The sequence below is a fragment of the Orcinus orca genome, chromosome 9, assembly GCF_937001465.1.
Source record: "Orcinus orca chromosome 9, mOrcOrc1.1, whole genome shotgun sequence".
NCBI classification, from domain to species: Eukaryota; Metazoa; Chordata; class Mammalia; order Artiodactyla; family Delphinidae; genus Orcinus; species Orcinus orca.
In genome coordinates, this window is record NC_064567.1 from 90,703,824 (window position 1) to 90,724,892 (window position 21,069).

The window sequence follows — 21,069 nt, forward strand, 5'->3', positions numbered from 1 at the left end:
TGAACTGGTCTGCAGGGCTGAAACTGAGACACAGATGTAGAGAACAAATGTATGGACACCAAGGGGGGAAAGTGGCAGGGCGGGTGGTGGTGGTGGTGTGATCAATTGGGTGATTGGAATTGACATGTATACACTGATGTGTATAAAATGGATGACTAATAAGAACCTGCTGTATAGAAAAATAAATAAAATAAAATTCAAAGAAAAAAAGAATAAAGCTACTATAATCATCAAAAAAACCAGCATCCCTATAATCACACAAAATCATTACCACAGAAAAAAATACAAAAATGTTCTCAATAAACAATGAAAGAAAAAAAATGACAATAAAGGCCAGGGAGTGGGCATGGTAAAGCATAACAACAAGGCCCCCACTGAATTACACTTGCTGATTTCCATACCCTTGTATACAGTCCCTTTCCACACAGACCCTGGGTTTGAGTGGCTTTGGTCAATGGGACATCAGCAAATATGCCACTAAACTGAGGCTTGGTTAAGTCCTCATGCACTGAGGCTGGCCCTAACTGGAACTCTGAGACCACCATGATGGGATGAAGCCCAGGACAAGAGAGACCAGCTGTCCCAGCCATCTCAGCTGAGCTGCCTGCTGGCTGCCAGTAACCATGAGTGAGTTTATACAAGACCAGAAGAAATGTGCAGTCGAACCACAGAATCATGAGACTTAATCATGACCTAAAAAAAAAAACTTAATTAGGCCTTAGGACTAGAAAATAATATAAAGATTTACCTGATTTCAAGGTAGAAAAGACTTTCTAAATATTAAAGCAAAGTTCAAAATTAAAGGAAAAGATCTGACAAATGAAGACTTCAAACTCCTCCACATTAAAAAAATGTTTTTAACTAAAAAGCACGTTTTCAATATATCAACAAACGGTTAATACATTTCTAATATAGTGAGCAATGCCCTGGTAGGAAAATGAGCAAATATTATGCTCTTGAAATTCACACACAAAAAGGAAATAAATAAAAAAACAAAAAATGTTTAAACTCATCAATAACCAAAGTGATGCAAACTGTAAACACCAGTTTTAAAATCTCTCAAACTGAAAAAGTTCTAAAAATTAAAATGTTTGGTGTTCATAAGTATTTCATGAAATGGAAACACAAACTGATGTTGGTGGGTCAGCTGGGACAACTGTGTGGAAGAACAATTCCGGTATATACATCTATCTATCTATCTAAAAAATAATTTCTTAAAACATGTATACTTTCTGACCCAAAATTTCACTCAAGAAGTTTACCTTAAATATATAACCAGAGACTTAAGTAGAGATGTAAGATATCCACCTAAACTTTACTTTGAACGGGAAAAATATCTGAAATATCCTCTTTTCCCACTAGGGAATTTGTTAAATAAAAAACAGTACATCCATAAAATGGATAGCAAACAACCATTAAAACACGTCTCAAGGGACTTCCCTCGTGGTGCAGTGGTTACGACTCTGTGCTCCCAATGCAGGGGGCCCAGGTTTGATCCCTGGTCAGGGAACTAGATCCCACATGCATGCTGCAACTAAGAGTTTGCATGCCACAACTAAGGAGCCCACCTGCTGCAACTAAGGAGCCCACGTGCTGTGAGTAAAGGAGCTAGAGAGCTGCAATTAAGGAGCCTGCCTGCCACAACTAAGGAGCCCGCCTGCCACAACTAAGACCCGGTACAACCAAAGAAATTAAAAAAAAAATTATCTCAAAAAATATTTAAAAACATAGGAAACCAATCACAATAAAATGCTAAGTGAAAATGCAAGATACAAAACTACACGTGCATTATCATCCCAATTTTGTGAAGGGGATGAATACAAACTCACATTCACAACCTCACATACACATATACTTATTTATCTCCAAGAAATTCCAGAAAAACATACAACACCATGTTAATAGTGCTTTTGTTCTTCGTAGGATTATAAGCTATTTTCACTGTTTTATTTATATATTCTCTATTTCCTATATAATGATTATTTTTAAAAGCCATCAACATTGACCTAATAATTATGTTTCTTATAAACTGACCTACTGATACATTCTGAAGTGTGGGCAGAAATGTAAATTTTCCTACCATAGCATTGTTCAGGATCACAAAAAACCAGGAATAACATAAATGTCCCAAATATAAGTGATTAAGAAAATATGGCACTGCAGAATGCAGTGCAGTCTTTTAAAAATTTGTCAAGAAATTTTCATAAAGTTGAAAAAGGGGAAAAGGTAGAAAATTATAACTACAATATAATTTCCACCATATGAAACATATATGAAAATGTACATAGTCTAGGAAAAAAAATTAGAAGAAAACATACTGCAAAGTCTATAGCTCTAAACAAGATTGTGGGTGATTTTAAGTTTCTATTTTATGCTTATATTTTTAGAAAGTAAGTATAACAGCTTTGTAATATTTTGGAAGAAAATGTTTAAAAATTAGTAAATCTTTTAGAAGAATATTTGTTAATGACTTGAGAAAGACTAATACTACTACATCATTTTAAATAAGGCCCTCAAGCACCTGTGGATTTTGGTACTCTCGGAGGTCCTGGCACCAATCCCTCACGGATACCTAGGGCCAAATATATGTTAAGGAAAAACAACAGGTGCAAACATGTCCTATATACAATATGGTCTCAATTTTTTAAAAGACAATTGCAACTTTTACACGCAAATCTCAAACATGTGAACCCAAGAAAATAGTGAAAAGAATACAATTCACCAAAACAGTAGTTATCTTTAATTAGTGAGATCAATAATTTAGTATTCTTCTTTATATTTTTCTGCATTGTTCAAATATAAATCAAGACATTTTAAAAAAGAGTAAGTACATGGGCTGTGCTCAGAGCAGGGGGTATGAAGAAATGGCTTCTTTGTTTACAACACACCCGACAGGAATCTGGGTTCATTGTGACAAAGGGCACAAAACTTGTGGCCTTCCTATGAACAAATACCCAACACGTGTCCCCATGCACTTCACGTGGCTGCTGGGCAGGACCAGTGGGACAGGGCTCAGTACTGGAAGGAAAGCCACAGTATTCAGTGGGGGAGTTTGCCACCAAGAGCCTGTCTGGTCCATGTGTGTGTGACCCATGAGTGGTCTTATAGGCATAAAGGCTTTGAACCCTTCTCTTCAAGGAAAAAAGAAAAACAGATTCCAACTATATGCCATTCTGGAAAAGGCAAAACAATGGAGACAATAAAAAGATCAATGGTTGCCAGGAGTTTGCGGGGAGAGGGGAGATGAATACATATAGTACAGAAGTCTTTATGAGCAGTGAAAATACTTTGTATGACATTATAATGATTTTATGTTATCATACTTTTGTCTAAAGCCATAGAACATGCAACCCTATTCATTTTATAAAGTGAACCCTAAGATGAACTAGGGACTTTGGTGATTGTGATGTGTCAGTGCAGTTCAGCCTTGGTTAAAAAAAAAAGTCTTGGAATTAACACTCGGGGTAGACACTTTCGGCAAAAGTTTTATTTTTATATATGTATACATATTATATGTGTGCTTGTTGGACTGTGATGTAAAATCTACTTTTTAGATTAAAAAAATTTGCAGGCTACTGTAGTTATACTGGCAAATAAAAGCACAAATTAATCTCAAAAAAATAAAAAAAGAGTAAGTACAACTTACTTAAGAATGTTTTCCCATGTTTGACTGTCATAAAATGCATGGCTCCAACTCATTTTGACTGTTCCAACAATGACATTCTGTGAAAACACATCTGATCCCAGTTTTCGATAAAGTTCCTCACATTCATCCAGGGGCATATGAAACAATCCCAACATGAATGCTAATATAGCACCTGAAAGAAAGAATCCTTAGTTTTTATCAGCCCTGCCATTATAGTACTTATAAGATCTCCTGAGTCACAGACTTGGTTAAAATTCTAGCTTTGATACTTTTTAACTGTGTCACCTGAGATAAACTACTTAACCTCCCAGAGCCCCAATTTTTTTCATCTATAAAATAAGGATAATAACAGTAACTAAACTTTACATGTTTTTATAACACTGGGATAACACACGTAAAAGGCATTACCAGGCCTCAATGAGGATTCAATAAATACTAACCACTGATGATGACGATAATTTAAAAATATATTAAAATGTGTTGTTTTGCATTAAATTAAATTATAAGTAAGAATTAATAAATTCCTTAGTTTTAGTCAGAGAATACAGTATATTTGACAACTTACCAATTCATTAAAATGATTACTCCTTCAGGTTGGTCCTGGGAACCAATGTAATAAATAAAGAAATTAGGTCTCTGGGATGTCTTTTTAAACAGCTAACTGCATACCCTAGCCGCACTTGATAGGACACACTGCCACCTAGTGTACCTAACTGGCATAGCCCTGAACTAAGGAGGAGAAGGGGAGAGAAACGCTTTAAGTGACAGGGAGAGGGTGGTAAGGGCGAAGACGTGTAGAGTATCACTGCTTACATTAAGATAACGAACAAAGTAAAAAGCAGGAAATCACTATTATAATGTATTTAAAATATTTTATGTATTTTATTATTCTTAGTCTTACTCTAGTAAAAGACAAGTCAGCTTGTTTTAAAATACATTGCATGGCATAACTATATGATAGAAATTGTTACTTATCAATTTGCAGAAAATGTTTAATTAACACAAGAAATAACTTGCCAAAAAAAAAATTAAGTTGCTTTTAAGAAGAGCTACTACAAAGATGAACAGATATTAAAAAACTGAATTTTACTGAATGGTTAAGGACATTACCCTTAAACTAAATATATATTTTTAACTTTATAAAAACTAAATGTGTAGGGACTTCCCTGGTGGTCCAGTGGTTAAGAATCCACCTTCCAATGTAGGGGACGTGCGTTCAATCCCTGGTCAGGGAACAAAGATCCCACATGTTAAGGGCCAACTAAGCCTGTGCGCTCTAGAGCCTGTGCGCCACAACTAGAGAGCCTGCACACTGCAGCTACTGAGCCTGCACGCCACAACTAGAGAGAAGCCCGCATGCCACAATGAAGAGCCTACAGGCCGCAACTAAGATCCCATGGGTCGCAACTAAGACCCAACGCAGCCAAAACAAACAAACACTAAATGTGCAAACAAAATTTCTACATTAGAATATACAAAATGGTTAAAAGAAAGGAAAATTATAAGCACTATATTATAAGTTAAGGTTAAAGTAAGCTAGAAGACACAATGGAAAAGATATACTGTGATAAGTGCAGAAACGTACATATTACATAAACAAATACTGTACTCGGTAGATGAATCTCTAGTTTAAAATTCTCTTCATTGAGCACCCACCTACTAACAATGGTGCCAAAGCAAGAAGTTAGCTTGTAGATATGTTTAAAGGTTTAAATTGCTAGGACCATTCCAAAATTTAACAGAAATGGCCAGGGTAACAGCTTCAGGAAAAAATACCAAGAACACTTGCACTGTGAAGGTCTCTCTTAATTTCTATAGTTGTATCAATTGGGGATATACATATTATTTTCCTATCCTGAGAGTCACAAGGCATTTTTTAACATGCTAGAAGATCTCAGAAGTCCCTCTGTAAAGAAACCTGCTTTAACTTTCTTTAACCCAACCTTTTCCAAATCTGCTATCATCTTGAGGAATCACTGTTCAGTGGAACATCACAGGAATCACCGATTCCTTATACTTCTGAATTATCCCTACAACTGCTCACATTTAGTTTTCATAATGGAGCATCAATTAACGTGCCCTTTGGGAATATATCATACTTGACACAGATAACGTAGAGAAATCATTTGATTTTGTTGCTGGTAGTCTTTAGGTCTACTATTATAATTCCGAAGAATGAGAAAAAATAGAAAAGTCTATGAAGATAAACTAATGTAAAGTGAGAAATTATCAGGCCAAATAGTAAAATGTACAGCAGGGATCTGCAATGCTAACAGTCCTTGAGTGTTACCTGGGAGGTAAGCAATAGCTATAGGTACCCTGAGAAGGCTTCATGTACACCCTGGAGGATGGGGGTGATGCATGGGTGAGAGAGTTGATGTAAGAAACAGAAAAACAAAACAAACAGAAAGCAAAACAAAAATTTATCTGTTGGTGAGTCAGTGAAAACTAGAAAATTATTCAGAAGCTATCATATTCTAAGTTGCCAATTTCTTCTATACAAGCATGAAACTAGAATTTTAAATGTACATTAACTAGCAATATTAAAAAGCTTTTAAAAAACATAGATTCTCACATTTATCCGTTTGCTTTCAAACAACCAGATAAAAAAGGATATAAGAAGCAATTTCCTCACAGAGGGATACCTTTCAAAAGAAAGTAAAATCTTATCCATCCTTAATGTTCTGTTTGTTCAAGCACAATTTGAGCACCTATCACTTTGCTACTTTCCTTCAGGTGACTATACCATAAGGAGATAATTCATAATTTATACTTGTCACTGTGGCTTATTTAAACCGTATTAGAAAAGCACGCTAAAATCTACTTCTGAATATTAACTTATTCCCAATAAACATTTTAAAAAGTTCATTAAGCAAATCAAAGGTCTATTCATCATCAAAACATGAAACTAACATCCATCATTTCAGGAAATGACCAGGATCTTAAACTTGAGTGCTTAATGTTATTTTTCTTAATGCACTGCTGGGATGCACACTTCCACACGATAATAACAATCACCTGTGCTTACACCACAAATGTAATCAAAGAGTTGATGAACTGGCTTCTGAGTAAGTTCAACTAATTTTCGTAGGGTCTGAAGAGCAACCACACCCCTGTAGGAAAAATAAAAGGCAAAAATGAGAATTCTTGTTTTAAGGAAAGTTAAACTATTGAATAAAACAATCTTTGGTTTCCTAGCTTATATGCTAACATGAAAACTAACAATATAAATTATCATCAGTTAAAACTGACAAAGGTTTCTGGATCACTTCTGAAAATCTATATCTAAATAATGGTATTAAAACCTGTGTCATGGTACCACATTTTGAATTTACACTAGTATCTCTTTAAATAAGACAACAAAGATATGGCAACGTAAAATATTTCATCAAACACTCCAACTGTGGAAATTCCTTCAAACTTCCACTCGCCAGTTTTGGGGTGCCACATACTGGGTTTCTCCACTTAGCAATGTGGTCGGTTACCTGTGCTTCTATACATTTCATGTATTTTACTAGTCATACTTTCAAGCTTTCTTTTATTTATTCATTTTTTAAAACTTTCAACTACCTCAAAACAAGGCTTTGCACTAAGAATGTATGCATTTATGTGCTTTGTTCATTTCTGGACTCTTACCAAAGGCAGCAAGTAGCTTCATGATGGAATGTGAAAGATGAAACAGCCTAGGAGGTGCAGGAGGTGCTGGAAAATCCTTAATACTGGGGGATATACAGACATAATGAAAAGTTCTAATCCCAATACAAGGTGTGGAGCAGAGAACACAGTATTAGGCACCACAAAATAAAATTTAGAGTGTCAAATTGTGCTTTGATACTATGAGCACAAAGTTACTAGAAAACATTGTCAAGACGTTTTCATAGAAAACAAAAGATACAGATTTTTTTTTTTTAATTGCCAGAAGTAATGTGGATTTGAAGAGTGGTCAGAGAAGAAAAGATGGCTTATGAGGACAATACACTGTGAATTCAATGTATTTTTAATGTGAGACATGAAGAATTAAAGGTCATGCTAGATAAAACATATTTAACAGTGTGCCCTCCATTATCTTATGAAAAGGAAACAGAACATGCACATGTATATATTCAAACAGAAAAAAATATTTGAAGAAATAAATCAAAATAGTAAAAATAACCTTGGAATTGTGAGCTATGATTGTTTCGTTTGGTTTGTTTTTCTTTATATTTTTCTTTTTGTTTTTCCTCCCAAGTTTCACTTGTATAAGCCAGAAGGGAATTATTTTAAAATGCAGTATTTATAAATTAATTCAGGACAAATTTAAAAATAAATATTATTGCTAGGTTGACTCTACATGCTTAACTCTCTACCAGGCTCTCGTAGACAAAAGAAATGTTAAGATATGGGTTCTTTTCTCACGAGCCTTCTTACCTTACTCCTTTCAATACCAATTTCCCATTCTGGCTGCTTTCTCACAGTCCCCTAAACTGAGGTTTCCCAACAGCAACGCCACTGGCATTTCGGGCCAGGCAATCTTTTGTTGTAGGGACTGTCCTAGGCATTGGAGGATATTTAGCACAACTGGACTCTCCTCACTAAATGTAAGTAGCAATCCCCCAACTGTCACAACTAAAAATGTCTCCAGACAGACAAATATTCTCTAGAGGGCAAAATCACCTCCAGTGGAGAATCACTGATCTAACCCCACCTTCATCCTAACCAGCCTCTAGATTTTCCCAAATATCTTCACTCTAATTTCCTCCCCGTATGACTAATAAAACCCCTATTCTATGAAATCAAGTATTACTTATTGATCACAGATCCCTTTTCACTATATAGCTCCCTCACTCTAAACAGACATTTGAATGTTCTTCCATGTTCTTATTTCAGATCTCTTCTCAACTGTTATTTATTCAAAAACTCATAGCCATGATCACTCTTCAGAGAGTAACAGCACTGTTACTCTCTATCCCTTTACTTTGCTTAACACTTCTTCATAGCACCGATTACTACTCAATAATACATTTTTGTTTTTCTAGCTGTTGTCCTTAAGGGAAGAGCACAGATGGCAGGGAACTGGAACACAAGCTAGAAATTTTAGGGGGAAAGGTTCATGAAATGAAGCCAAAGCATCTGACCAACAAATAAGGAACCAGACGAACTAAGACCGAATAGGAAGCATGGATGGATTGCGATTAGTAAGAAGGGAGCCTAATGGTGAAATTATCTCCTTCTGAGCTTGGCATCTGTGAGAAGATGTAGGGAGTCAGGAAGCTACTGCCATAGGCTCCTTTTCTAACACTCACTTTATTACTAGTTGACTGATACATGTGGGTAAGATAAATACAATAAAAGAAAACGAATATTACAGACCTCTGCCAAGATTTTAAGAGAATCACGGTTGATAAACTGTCCTAAACTACCAAAAATGTCTGAAAAGACCAAACTAAAATATAAATACTAGGTCACATTAAAATCAGAGGAAGGGGATTTGCTCATGGCTCCTCATGGTTACAGATCCAGAAATGTAATTCTCTTCTGATCCAGAAGAAACCTATCTTAGCTGGAGAAATAACTGAGAGTCTGCTCGTTTTAGGACAACAGTATCCGTGTGACTGACAGGGTCTTGGTGCTCTGGCCGGGTATCAGGTCTGTGCCTCTGAGGTGGGAGAGCCGAGTTCAGGACACTGGTCTGCCGGAGACCTCATAGCTCCATGTAATATCAAACGGTGAAAGCTCTCCCAGAGAGCTCCATCTCAATGCTAAGACCCACCTCCATGTAACAACCAGCAAGCTACAGTGCTGGACACCCTATGCCAAACAACTACAAGACAGGAACACAACACCACCCATTAGCAGAGAGGCTGCCTAAAATCATAAAAAGGTCACAGACACCCCTAAACACACCACTGGACGCAGCCCTGCCCAGGAGAAAGACAAGACCCAGACATATCCAGCAGAACACAGGCACCAGTCCCCTCCACCAGTAAGCCTACACAAGCCACTGAACCAACCTTAGCCACCTGGGGGCAGACACCAAAAACAACGGGAACTACGAACCTGCAGCCTGCGAAAAGGGGACCACAAACGCAGAAAGTTAAGCAAAATGAAAAGACACAGAAACACACAGCAGATGAAGGAGCAAGGTAAAAACCCACCAGACCTAGCAAATGAAGAGGAAATGAGCAGTCTACCTGAAAAAGAATTCAGACTAATGATAGTAAAGATGATCCAAAATCTTGGAAATAGAATGGAGAAAATACAAGAAACGTTTAACAAGGACCTAGAAGAACTAAGGAGCAAACAAACAATGATGAACAACACAATAAATGAAACTAAAAATTCTCTAGAAGGGATCAATAGCAGAATAACTGAGGCAGAAGAACGGATAAGTGACTTGTGGAAATAACTACTACAGACCAGAATAATGAAAAAAGAATGAAAAGAATAGAGGACAATCTCAAGAGACCTCTGGGATAACATTAAATGCACCAACATTCAAATTACAGGGGTCCCAGAAGAAGAAGAGAAAAAGAAAGGGACTGAGAAAATATCTGAAGAGAGTTGAAAACTTCCCTAATATGGGAAAGGAAATAGTCAATCAAGTCCAGGAAGCACAGAGAGTCCCATACAGGATAAATCCAAAGAGAAACATGCCAAGACACATATTAATCAAACTAATAAAAATTAAATACAAAGAAAAAATATTAAAAGCAGCAAGCAAAAAACACCAAATAACATACAAAGGAATCCCGATAAGGTTAACAGCCGACTTTCAGCAGAAATTCTGCAAGCCAGAAGGGAGTGGCAGGACATATTTAAAGCGATTAAAGGGAAAAACCTACAACCAAGATTACTCTACCCAGCAAGGATCTCATTCAGATTTGATGGAGAAATTAAAACCTTTACAGACAAGCAAAAGCTAAGAGCATTCAGCACCACCAAATCAGCTTTACAACACACGCTAAAGAAACTTCTGTAGGCAGGAAACACAAGAGAAGGAAAAGACCTACAATAATAAACCCAAAACAATTAACAAAATGGTAACAGGAACATACATATCGATAATTACCTTAAATGTAAATGGATTAAATGCTCCAACCAAAAGACACAGGCTAGCTGAATGGATACAAAAACAAGACCCATATATATGCTGTCTACAAGAGACCCACTTCAGACCTAGGGACAGATACACACTGAGAGTGAGGGATGGAAAAATATATTCCATGCAAATAGAAATCAAAAGAAAGCTGGAGCAGGAATTCTCCTATCAGACAAAATAGACTTAAAAATAAAGACTATTAAAAGAGACAAAGAAGGACACCACATAATGATCAAGGGATCACACCAAGAAGAAGATATAACAATGGTAAGTATTTATGCACCAAACATAGGAGCACCTCAATACAGCCATAAAAGGGGAAATTGACAGTAACACAATCATGGTAGGGGACTTTAACAACCCACTTTCACCAATGGACAGATGGTCCAAAATGAAAATAAATAAGGAAACACAAGCTTTAAATGATACATTAAACAAGATGGACTTAATGGATACTTATAGGACATTCCATCCAAAACAACAGAATACACTTTCTTCTCAAGTGTTCACGGAACATTCTCCAGGAGAGATCATATCTTGGGTCACAAATCGAGCCGTGGTAAATTTAGGAAAACTGAAATCGTATCAAGTATCTTTTCCGACCACAACGCTATGAGACTAGATATCAACTACAGGAAAAAAATCGTAAAAAATACTAACACATGGAAGCTAAAAAATACACTACTAAATAACCAAGAGATCACTGAAGAAATCAAAGAGGAAATCAAAAAATACCTAGAAACAAACGACAATGAAAACACGACGACCCAAAACCTATGGGATGCAGCAAGAGCAGCTCTAAGAGGGAAGTTTATAGCAATACAATCCCACCTCAGGAAACAAGAATCATCTCAAATAAACAACCTAATCTTACACCTTAAACAATTAGAGAAAGAAGAACAAAAAAACCCCGAAGTTAGCAGAAGGAAAGAAATTATAAAGATCAGATCAGAAATAAATGAAAATGAAGGAAACAATACCAAAGATCAATAAAACTAAAAGCTAGTTCTTTCAGAAGATGAACAAAATTGATAAACCATTAGCAAGAGTCATCAAGAAACAAAGGGAGGAGACTCAAATCAATAGAATTAGAAATGAAAAAGGAGAGTAACAATGGACACTACAGAAATACAAAGGATCCTGAGAGATTACTACAAGCAACTATATGCCAATAAAACAGACAACCTGGAAGAAATGGACAAATTCTTAGAAAAGCATAACCTTCCAAGACTGAACCAGGAATAGTAAATATAAACAGGCCCTGAAATTGAGACTGTGATTAAAAATCTTCCAACAAACAAAAGACCAGGACCAGATGGCTTCACAGGCGAATTCTATCAAACATTTAGAGGAGAGCTAACACCTATCCTTCTCAAACTCTTCCAAAATATAGCAGAGGGAAGAACACTCCCAAACTCATTCAACGAGGCCACCATCACACTGATACCAAAAGCAGACAAAGATGTCACAAAGAAAGAAAACTACAGGGCAATATCACTGATGAACATAGATGCAAAAATCCTCAACAAACAACTAGCAAACAGAATCCAGCAGCAAGCACATTAAAGGGATCATACACCATGATCAAGTGGGGTTTATCCCAGAAATGCAAGGATTCTTCAATATACACAAATCAATCAATGTGATAAACTATATTAACAAACTGAAGGAGAAAAAACATATGGTCATCTCAATAGATGCAGAAAAAGCTTTTGACAAAACTCAACATCCATTTATGATAAAAACCCTCCAGAAAGTAGGCACAGAGGGAACTTACCTCAACATAATAAAGACCATATATGACAAACCCACAGCCAACACCGTTCTCAATGGTGAAAAACTGAAACCATTTCCTCTAAGATCAGAAACAAGACAAGGTTGTCCACTCTCACCACTATTATTCAACATAGTTTTGGAAGTTTTAGACACAGCAATCAGGGAAGAAAAAGAAATAAAAGGAATACAAATTGGAAAAGAAGAAGTAAAGCTGTCACTGTTTGCAGATGACATGATACTATACATAGAGAATCCTAAAGATGCTACCAGAAAACTACTAGAGCTATTCAACAAATTGGGTAAAGTAGCAGGATACAAAATTAATGCACAGAAATCTCTTGCATTCCTACACACTAATGACGAAAAATCTGACAGAAATTAAGGAAACACTCCCATTTACCACTGCAACAAAAAGAATAAAATACCTAGGAATAAACCTACCTAAAGAGACAAAAGACCTGTACGCAGAAAACTATAAGACACTGATGAAAAAATTAAAGATAATACCAACAGATGGAGAGATATACCATGTCCTTGGATTGGAAGAATCAACATTGTGAAAATGACTCTACTACCCAAAGCAATGTACAGATTCAATGCAATCCCTATCAAACTACCACTGGCATTTTCCACAGAACTAGAACAAAAAATTTCACAGTTTGTATGGAAACAAAAAAGACCCCAAAGAGCCAAAGCAATATTGAGAAAGAAAAACGGAGCTGGAGGAATCAGGCTCCTGGACTTCAGACTATAGTACAAAGCTACAGTAATCATGACAGTATGGTACTCGCACAAAAACAGAAATATAGATCAATGGAACAGGATAGAAAGCCCAGAGATAAACCCACCATAAAAATATGGTCACTTTACTTTTGATAAAGGAGACAAGAATACATAATGGAGAAAAGACAGCCTCTTCAATAAGTGGTGCTGGGAAAACTGGACAGCTACACGTAAAAGAATGAAATTAGAACACTCCCTAACACCATACACAAAAATAAACTCAAAATGGATTAACGACCTAAATGTAAGGCCAGACACTATCAAACTCTTAGAGGAAAACATAGGCAGAACACTCTATGACATAAATCACAGGATCCTTTTTGACCCACCTCCTAGAGAAATGGAAATAAAAACAAAAATAAACAAATGGGACCTAATGAAACTTAAAAGCTTTTGCACAGAAAAGGAAACCATAAACAAGAGGAAAAGACAACCCTCAGTATGGGAGAAAATATTTGCAAATGAAGCAACTGACAAAGGATTAAAATTTACCAGCAGCTCATGCAGCTCAATATCAAAATAACAAAAAACCCAACCCAAAGATGGGCAGAAGACCTAAATAGACATTTCTCCAAAGAAGATATACAGATTGCCAACAAACACATGAAAGGATGCTCAACATCACTAATCATTAGAGAACTGCAAATCCAACCTATAATGAGGTATCACCACACACCAGTCAGAATGGCCATCATCAAAAACTCTACAAACAATAAATGCTGGAGAGGTTGTGGAGGAAAGGGAACCCTCTGGCACTGTTGGTGGGAATGTAAGTAGATACAGCCACTATGGAGAACAGTACTAAGGTTCCTTGACAAACTATAAATAGAACTACCATATGACCCAGCAATCCCACTACTGGGCATATACCCTGAGAAAACCATAATTCAAAGAGTCATATACCACAATGTTCATTACAGCACTATTTACAATAGCCAGGACATGGAAGCAACCTAAGGGCCCATCAACAGATGAATGGATAAAGAAGATGTGGCACATATGTATAATGGAATATTACTCAGCCATAAAAAGAAACGAAATTGAGTTATTTGTAGTGAGGTGGATGGACCTAGAGTCTGTCATACAGAATGAAATAAGTCAGAAAGAGAAAAACAAATACCATATACTAACACATATATATGGAATCTACAAAAAGAAAAAAAGGTTCTGAAGAACCTAGGGGCAGGATGGGAATAAAAACGCAGCCGTAAATAATGGACTTGAGGACACAGGGAGGGGGAAGCGTAAGCTGGGATGAAGTGAGAGAGTGGCATGGACATATATACACTACCACATGTAAAACAGACAGCTAGTGGGAAGCAGCCACATAGCACAGGGAGATCAGCTTGGTGCTTTGTGACCACCTAGATGGGTGGGATAGGGACGGTGGCCGGGAGACACAAGAGGGTGGAGATATGGGGATGTATGTATATGTTTAGCTGATTCACTGTTATACAGCAGAAGCTAACACACCATTGTAAAGCAATTATACTCCAATAAAGGTGTTAAGAAAAAAAAAAATCAAAGGAAATTCAGGTATATGTTCAAAATAAGTTCTTAGATTTATAAATTAGTAAATTAAGAAAAATGATTTCATGTTTTATTTCAAAAATATGACTTTATAATGATATAAATACACTGAATCAGCTTAAAAAATTCCTACAACTGAACTAGATGTATATATTTTTTTGAAGTGTAATTGCCTATGACATTGTGTTAATTTCATGTGTACAACATACGGATTCAACATTTGTATGCATTGCAAAATGATCAGTCCAATAAGCCTATTAACCATCTATCACTATAAGTCATAAAATTTTTTTCCTGTCATGACAACATTCAAGATTTACTTTCTGGGGCTTCCCTGGTGGCACAGTGGCTGAGACTCTGCCTGCTAATGCAGGGGACACGGGTTCGAGCCCTGGTCTGGGAGGATCCCACATGCCGCGGAGCAACTGGGCCCGTGAGCCACAACTGCTGAGCCTGCGCGTCTGGAGCCTGTGCTCCGCAACAAGAGAGGCCGCCATAGTGAGAGGCCCGCGTACCGCGATGAAGAGTGGCCCCCGCTTGCCACAACTAGAGAAAGCCCTCGCACAGAAACGAAGACCCAACACAGCAAAAAAATTAATTAATTAATTAATAAACTCCTACCCCCCCAACATCTAAAAAAAAAAAGATTTACTTTCTTAAGCAACTTTCAAATTTGCAATACAATATTACTGACTATAGTCCCTATGCTGTACATTACATCTGCATAACTTACTTATTTTATAACTGGAAACTTGTACCTTTTGACCCCCTTCCCCATTCCGCCCACCCTCCAATCCCCCTTCCAACTGAAAACCACCAATCTGCTCTCTGTATCTTTGAGTTTTGTCTTGTTTTGTTTGCTTTGTTTCTTAGATTCCACATATGAGTGAAATCATATGGTATTTGTCTTTCCCTGTCTGACTTACTTCACTTGGCACAGTAACCTCAAGTTCCACGCATGCTGTTGCAAATGGCAAGATTTCATTCTTTTTTATAGCTGAGTATTATTCCTGTGTGTGTAGTACCTATATGTGTGTGTGTGTATACTTAGCCCTCACATATTCTTTATCCATCACATATTTATCCATGCATCCATCAGTGGACACACATTGTTTCTATATCTCGGTTATTGTAAATAATGCTGCAATACACTAGAGGTACATATATCTTTTCAAATAGTGTTTTGTTTTCTCTGGATAAATACGCAGAAGTGAAATGGTTGGATAATATGGTCGTTCTATTTTTAATATTTAGAATCTATAGTTTTAAAAAATCATTTTTTCTAACAGACTCACAAACATACAGAACAGTCTTGCAGTTGCCAAGGGGGAGGGGGCTGGGGGAGGATGGAGTGGGAGGTTGGGGTTGGCAGATGTAAGCTATTACATATAAAATGGATAAACAACAAGGTCCTACTGTATAGCACAGAGAACTATATTCAATATCTTTGATAAACCATAATGGAAAAGAATATATAAAAAAAGAGTATGTGTATAACTGAATCACTTTGCTCTTCAACAGAAATTAACGCAACATTGCAAATCAAGTATACTTCGATTAAAAAAAAATTTTTTTAAATCATTTTTCTAGCCTTACCTTGTTCCTCCACCATCAATTGTGAGAATCCGGATTCCTCTTCCTTTCACTGGATCCACGTAGCCAATTAAGGCCAAAATTTCTCTAACTGCAGCCTGAAGAGTTTCATCCTTAACTTGTCTCAATCGTAGTAAATATGGAATAATTTTTTCCTATATTGAGAGAAAAAATATTTTGTTGCTTTTGTCAAATCAAGAGTGAAGATGTAAGATTATTTTTAACCAACGCATACAGATCATCACAGGATAATATCTTTATGATCTCAGAACAGGCAAAGATTTCTTAAATAGGACACGAAGTGCTAACCATAAAGGAAAATATTTACAAACTGGACTATATTAAAATTAAGAATATCTACTCATAGGGACTTCCCTGGCAATCCAGTGGTTAAGACTCCGCACTTCCACTGCAGGGGGCATGGGTTCCATCACTAGTCAGGGAACCAAGATACCACATGCTGTGCAATGCGGCCAGGAAGAAAAAAAAAAGGGTATCTACTTGTCAAAAATGATTAGAAAGAGTGAAAAGGTAATCTACAGCCTGGGAGAATATATTTATCAGACATGTATATGTGTGTGTGTATATATATATATATATGTGTAATATATACATGTTACAATACATATAAAAAGACTTACATCCATAATACATAAAGAAATTCAACAAATCAGTAAGAAAAAGCTGGTCAACCCAATAGAAAAATGAGCAAGACCTGGAATAGGCACTTCATGAGGGCAGTATACAAAAGGCCAGTAAACACTGGAAAGTTGCTGAACTGCATAGTTACCAGAGAAATACAAATGAAAGCCACAATTTAACATCACTAAACATCTAACAAAATGGCTAAAATAAAAAAATAATGATATAAAACATTGGAGAGGAAATAACACAACCAAGAGGCTCATACAGTTCTGGTGAAAGTATCAACTGGTATAAGCACTTTGTAAAAACATTTGGCAGTATGCACTAAAGGTGAGAATAGGCATACTCTATAACCAGGACTACTACTCCTTGGTATATATCCCAAAGAAATGAAGACTTAGGTTTTCCAAAAGATACATTTGAGAAGCACTATTCCTAAATATTCCCAAACTGGAAACTATCCAAATGCCCATCAGTAGTAAAATGGATAAATACATTGCACTATATTCATACAATAGAACACATAACAATGAGAATGAATGTTCCTTAACTACACCCATCAATATAGAAGGTTCTCACAAACATCATGTTGAGTGGGGGGAAAAAATAAGACATAAAAGAGCACATGTTGTATCGTTCCATTTATATAACACACAGGAAGAGGTACAACTAACGTACACTGCCAGAAAATTGGTCAATCTTTTTAAAGTTAATGACTGGAAGGGGGCATAAAGGGGTTTTTGGAGTGCTTTGGGTAACATTCTGTTTCCCAGTTGGGTGGTTGTTATACAGATGTGTTCAATTTTTGAAAATTCATGGAGCTGTATACTTATAGTATGTATATTTTCTTTTCTTTCAAATTTTTATTTATTTTATTTTGGCTGTGTTGGGTCTTCATTGCTGCACAAGGGTTTTTCTCTGGTTGCAGCGAGCAGGGGCTACTTTTCATTGCGGTGCGTGGGCTTCTCATTGCTATGGCTTCTCTTGTTGTGGAGCATGGACTTTAGGCGTGCGGGCTTCAGTAGTTGTGGCACGCGGGCTCAGTAGTTGTGGCACGTGGGGTCAGTAGTCATGGCTCGCGGGCTCTAGAGCGCAGGCTCAGTAGTTGTGGCACACGGGCTTAGTTGCTCCGCAGCATGTGGGATCTACCTGGACCAGGGCTCGAAACCATGTCCCCTGCATTGGCAGGCGATTCTTAACCACTGCGCCACCAGGGAAGCCCCATATTTTCTACATATAATGTTCTTTAAAAAATTTTAAAAGAAACATGAATCAGCTTGAAGGGACTCCTACTAGTCAAAGTTAAGACAAATTCAGCATTTAGAAAAAAGGGAGGTGGGGAAAGATTACAGAAACACAATTTATGAAAAACTATGAGGGCATAATGATAATAAAAAGAAAAAAAGAAAAAAAATGCCAAAAATTCATCTCACCGTTGAGGCAGGTTTTAAAGCAACTCTTGAAGTTGGAGGCGTGGGAAGATGCACAGTTTGCATCTCCCCACAACTAGCGCACCTGCCGGACACTGGTGGGGGAATCCAACACCCAAGGAGATGGGAAGAACCCCCAAGCGAACAAGGAGGATGTGGAGGGACTGAGGCGGGAAGAGAAGTGGAGGCCAGGCCAGGCACCCTCAGGGGTGCCTGAGGGGGGGAAGGGTTCCCACGCCTGGAGGGACCCTCGGGGCCTTGGATCAGGGTGGAGCAAGCCCAGTGTTTCTCCTGCCCAAATGGCTGGGGAAGTCTGCCCTCAGAGGTCCTACGCCCTCAGTGGTCCCCTCCGGGCCGGGTTGGTCCTGGGGGCACAGGAGGGAGGCCGGGAAAGAACAGGAGAGGCAGGCAGGACGGGCCCTCCAGGACCAGAGGAGAGGGAAAGGAGCAGAGGGTGCTTGCCCCGTCCACTCAAGCTCAGGAAGCCTGCTGGGCTCCCCGGTGGGTCCTTCGCCCTCTGAGACCACAGGCGGGAGGCACACCTAAGCCCCTTCTGTTCTGTTGAGCTTAAGCTCCTCCTATGTCCCCCCACCCCGGGCCTTTTCCAGCCCTGTGGGTCTTAAACATAGGTCTCACACACCGCCCAAACCTCGCCCTTGCTTAGGCCCCGCCCTCCACAGCCAAGGCCTTTTCCACCTTTTTACCTCCTCTTTTCTTTCATCTATAGTTTTATTTTTATATTTTTTCTAACATAGCTGTTAGTTTCCTAGTCTAATATTATTGTTTACTTTGTTATTGTTCACCCCTTTTTTTTTTTTGCCTCCCCGCGCGGCTTGCGGGATCTTGGCTTACGAGCCGGGGGTCAGGGCGAAGCTCTTGTGGTGGGAGCTCTGAGTCCGAACCACTGCACTAAGAACCTCAGACCCCAGGGAATATTCATCAGCGTGAGGTCTCCAAGAGGTCCTCATCTCAGCACCAAGACACAGCTCTACCTTACAGCCTATAAACTCCAGTGCTGCAAGTCTCAGGCCAAACAACCAGTAAGACAGGAACACAATCCCACTTGTACAAAAAATGAAAAGAAAAAAAACGAGACGGCAAAAAACTATGTTACAGATGAAGAAGGTAAAAACCTACAAGACCAAATAAATGAAGAGGAAATAGGCAATCTACCTGAAAAAGAATTCAGACAATGATAGTAAAGATGATCCAGAATCTCAGAAATAGAATGGAGGCACAGACTGAGAAAATACAAGAAATGTTTAAGAAAGATCTAGCAGAACTAAAGAACAAACAGAGATGAACAGCACAATAATTGAAATGAAAAATACACTAGAGGAAATCAATAACGGAGGCAGAAAAACGAATAAGTGAGCTGGAAGACAAAATGGTGGAAATAACTGTCAAGGAGCAGAATAAAGAAAAAAGAATGAAAAGAACTGAAGACAATCTCAGAGACCTCTGGGACAACACTAAATGCACCAACATTCGAATTATAGGGGTCCCAGAACAACAGAAAAAGAAAGGGTCTGACACAATATTTGAAGAGATTATACTGGAAAACTTCCCTAACATGGCAAAGGAAATAGTCCAGGAAGCACAGAGGGTCCCATACAGGATAAACCCTAGGAGAAACACACCAAGACACATATTAATCAAACTAACAAAAATCAAATTCAAAGGAAAAATATTAAAAGCATCAAAGGAAAAACAAAAAACAACATACAAAGGAATCCCCATAAGGTTATCAGCTGATTTTTCACCAGAAACTCTGCAGGCCAGAAGAGTGTCAGGATATATTTAAAGTGATGAAGAAGAAAAACCTATAACCAAGATTATTCTACCCAGCAAGGATCTCATTCAGATTCGACAGGGAAATCAAAAGCTTTTCAGACAAGCAAAAGCTAAGAGAATTCAGAATTCCACCAAACCAGCTTTACGACAAATGCTAAAGAAATTTATCTAGTCAGGATACACAAGAGAAGAAAAAGACCCACAAAAACAAACCCAGAACAATTAAGAAAATGGTAATAGGAACATATATATCAATAATAACTTTGAGTGTACACAGATTAAATTCCCCAACCAAAAGACACAGAGTGGCTAAATGGATAAAAAAACAAGACCCATATATATACTGTCTACAAGAGACCCACTTCAGACCTAGGGACACACACAGACTGAAAGTGAAGGGATGGAAAAAGACATTCCACATAAATGTAAATCAAAAGAAAGCTGGAGTAGCGATACTTGTACCAAGTAAAACAGACTTTAAAATAAAGACTGTTACAAGAAATAAGGAAGGACACTACATAATGATCAAGAGATCAATCCAAGAAGCTATAACAATTATAAATGTTCATTCACCCAACAGGGGAGCACCTCAATACATAAGGCAAATGATAACAACCATGAAAGGGAAAACTGACAGCAACACAATAATAGTAGGGGACTTTAACATCCCACTAACACCAATGGACAGATCATCCAAACAGAAAATAAGGAAACAGAGCTTTAAATGACACAATAGACCAGACAGATTTAATTGATATTTATAGAACATTCCACCCAGAAGTGGCAGAATACAC

General features: G+C 37.6%; 1 protein-coding gene and 1 non-coding gene across 6 annotated transcripts in view; one reads left to right on the forward strand and one right to left on the reverse strand.

Moving 5' to 3' along the window:
* The window catches only part of PNPLA8 (patatin like phospholipase domain containing 8), a 134,296-nt gene that overhangs the window by 25,380 nt on the left and 87,847 nt on the right, over positions 1-21,069 (reverse strand). For all 5 annotated transcript variants that reach the window (XM_033438637.2, XM_033438644.2, XM_004263340.4 and 2 more), the window contains 3 exons: positions 16,410-16,561; positions 6,665-6,759; positions 3,647-3,818 (listed from right to left, as the gene is read on the reverse strand). In XM_033438637.2, coding sequence (XP_033294528.1) covers positions 3,647-3,818; positions 6,665-6,759; positions 16,410-16,561 — 419 coding nt within the window. The remainder of the gene's footprint in view (positions 1-3,646; positions 3,819-6,664; positions 6,760-16,409; positions 16,562-21,069) is intronic.
* On the forward strand, positions 2,834-2,963 carry LOC117195501 (small nucleolar RNA SNORA11). Its single transcript, XR_004475226.1, has one exon. It is a non-coding gene; the product is annotated as a small nucleolar RNA SNORA11 (small nucleolar RNA).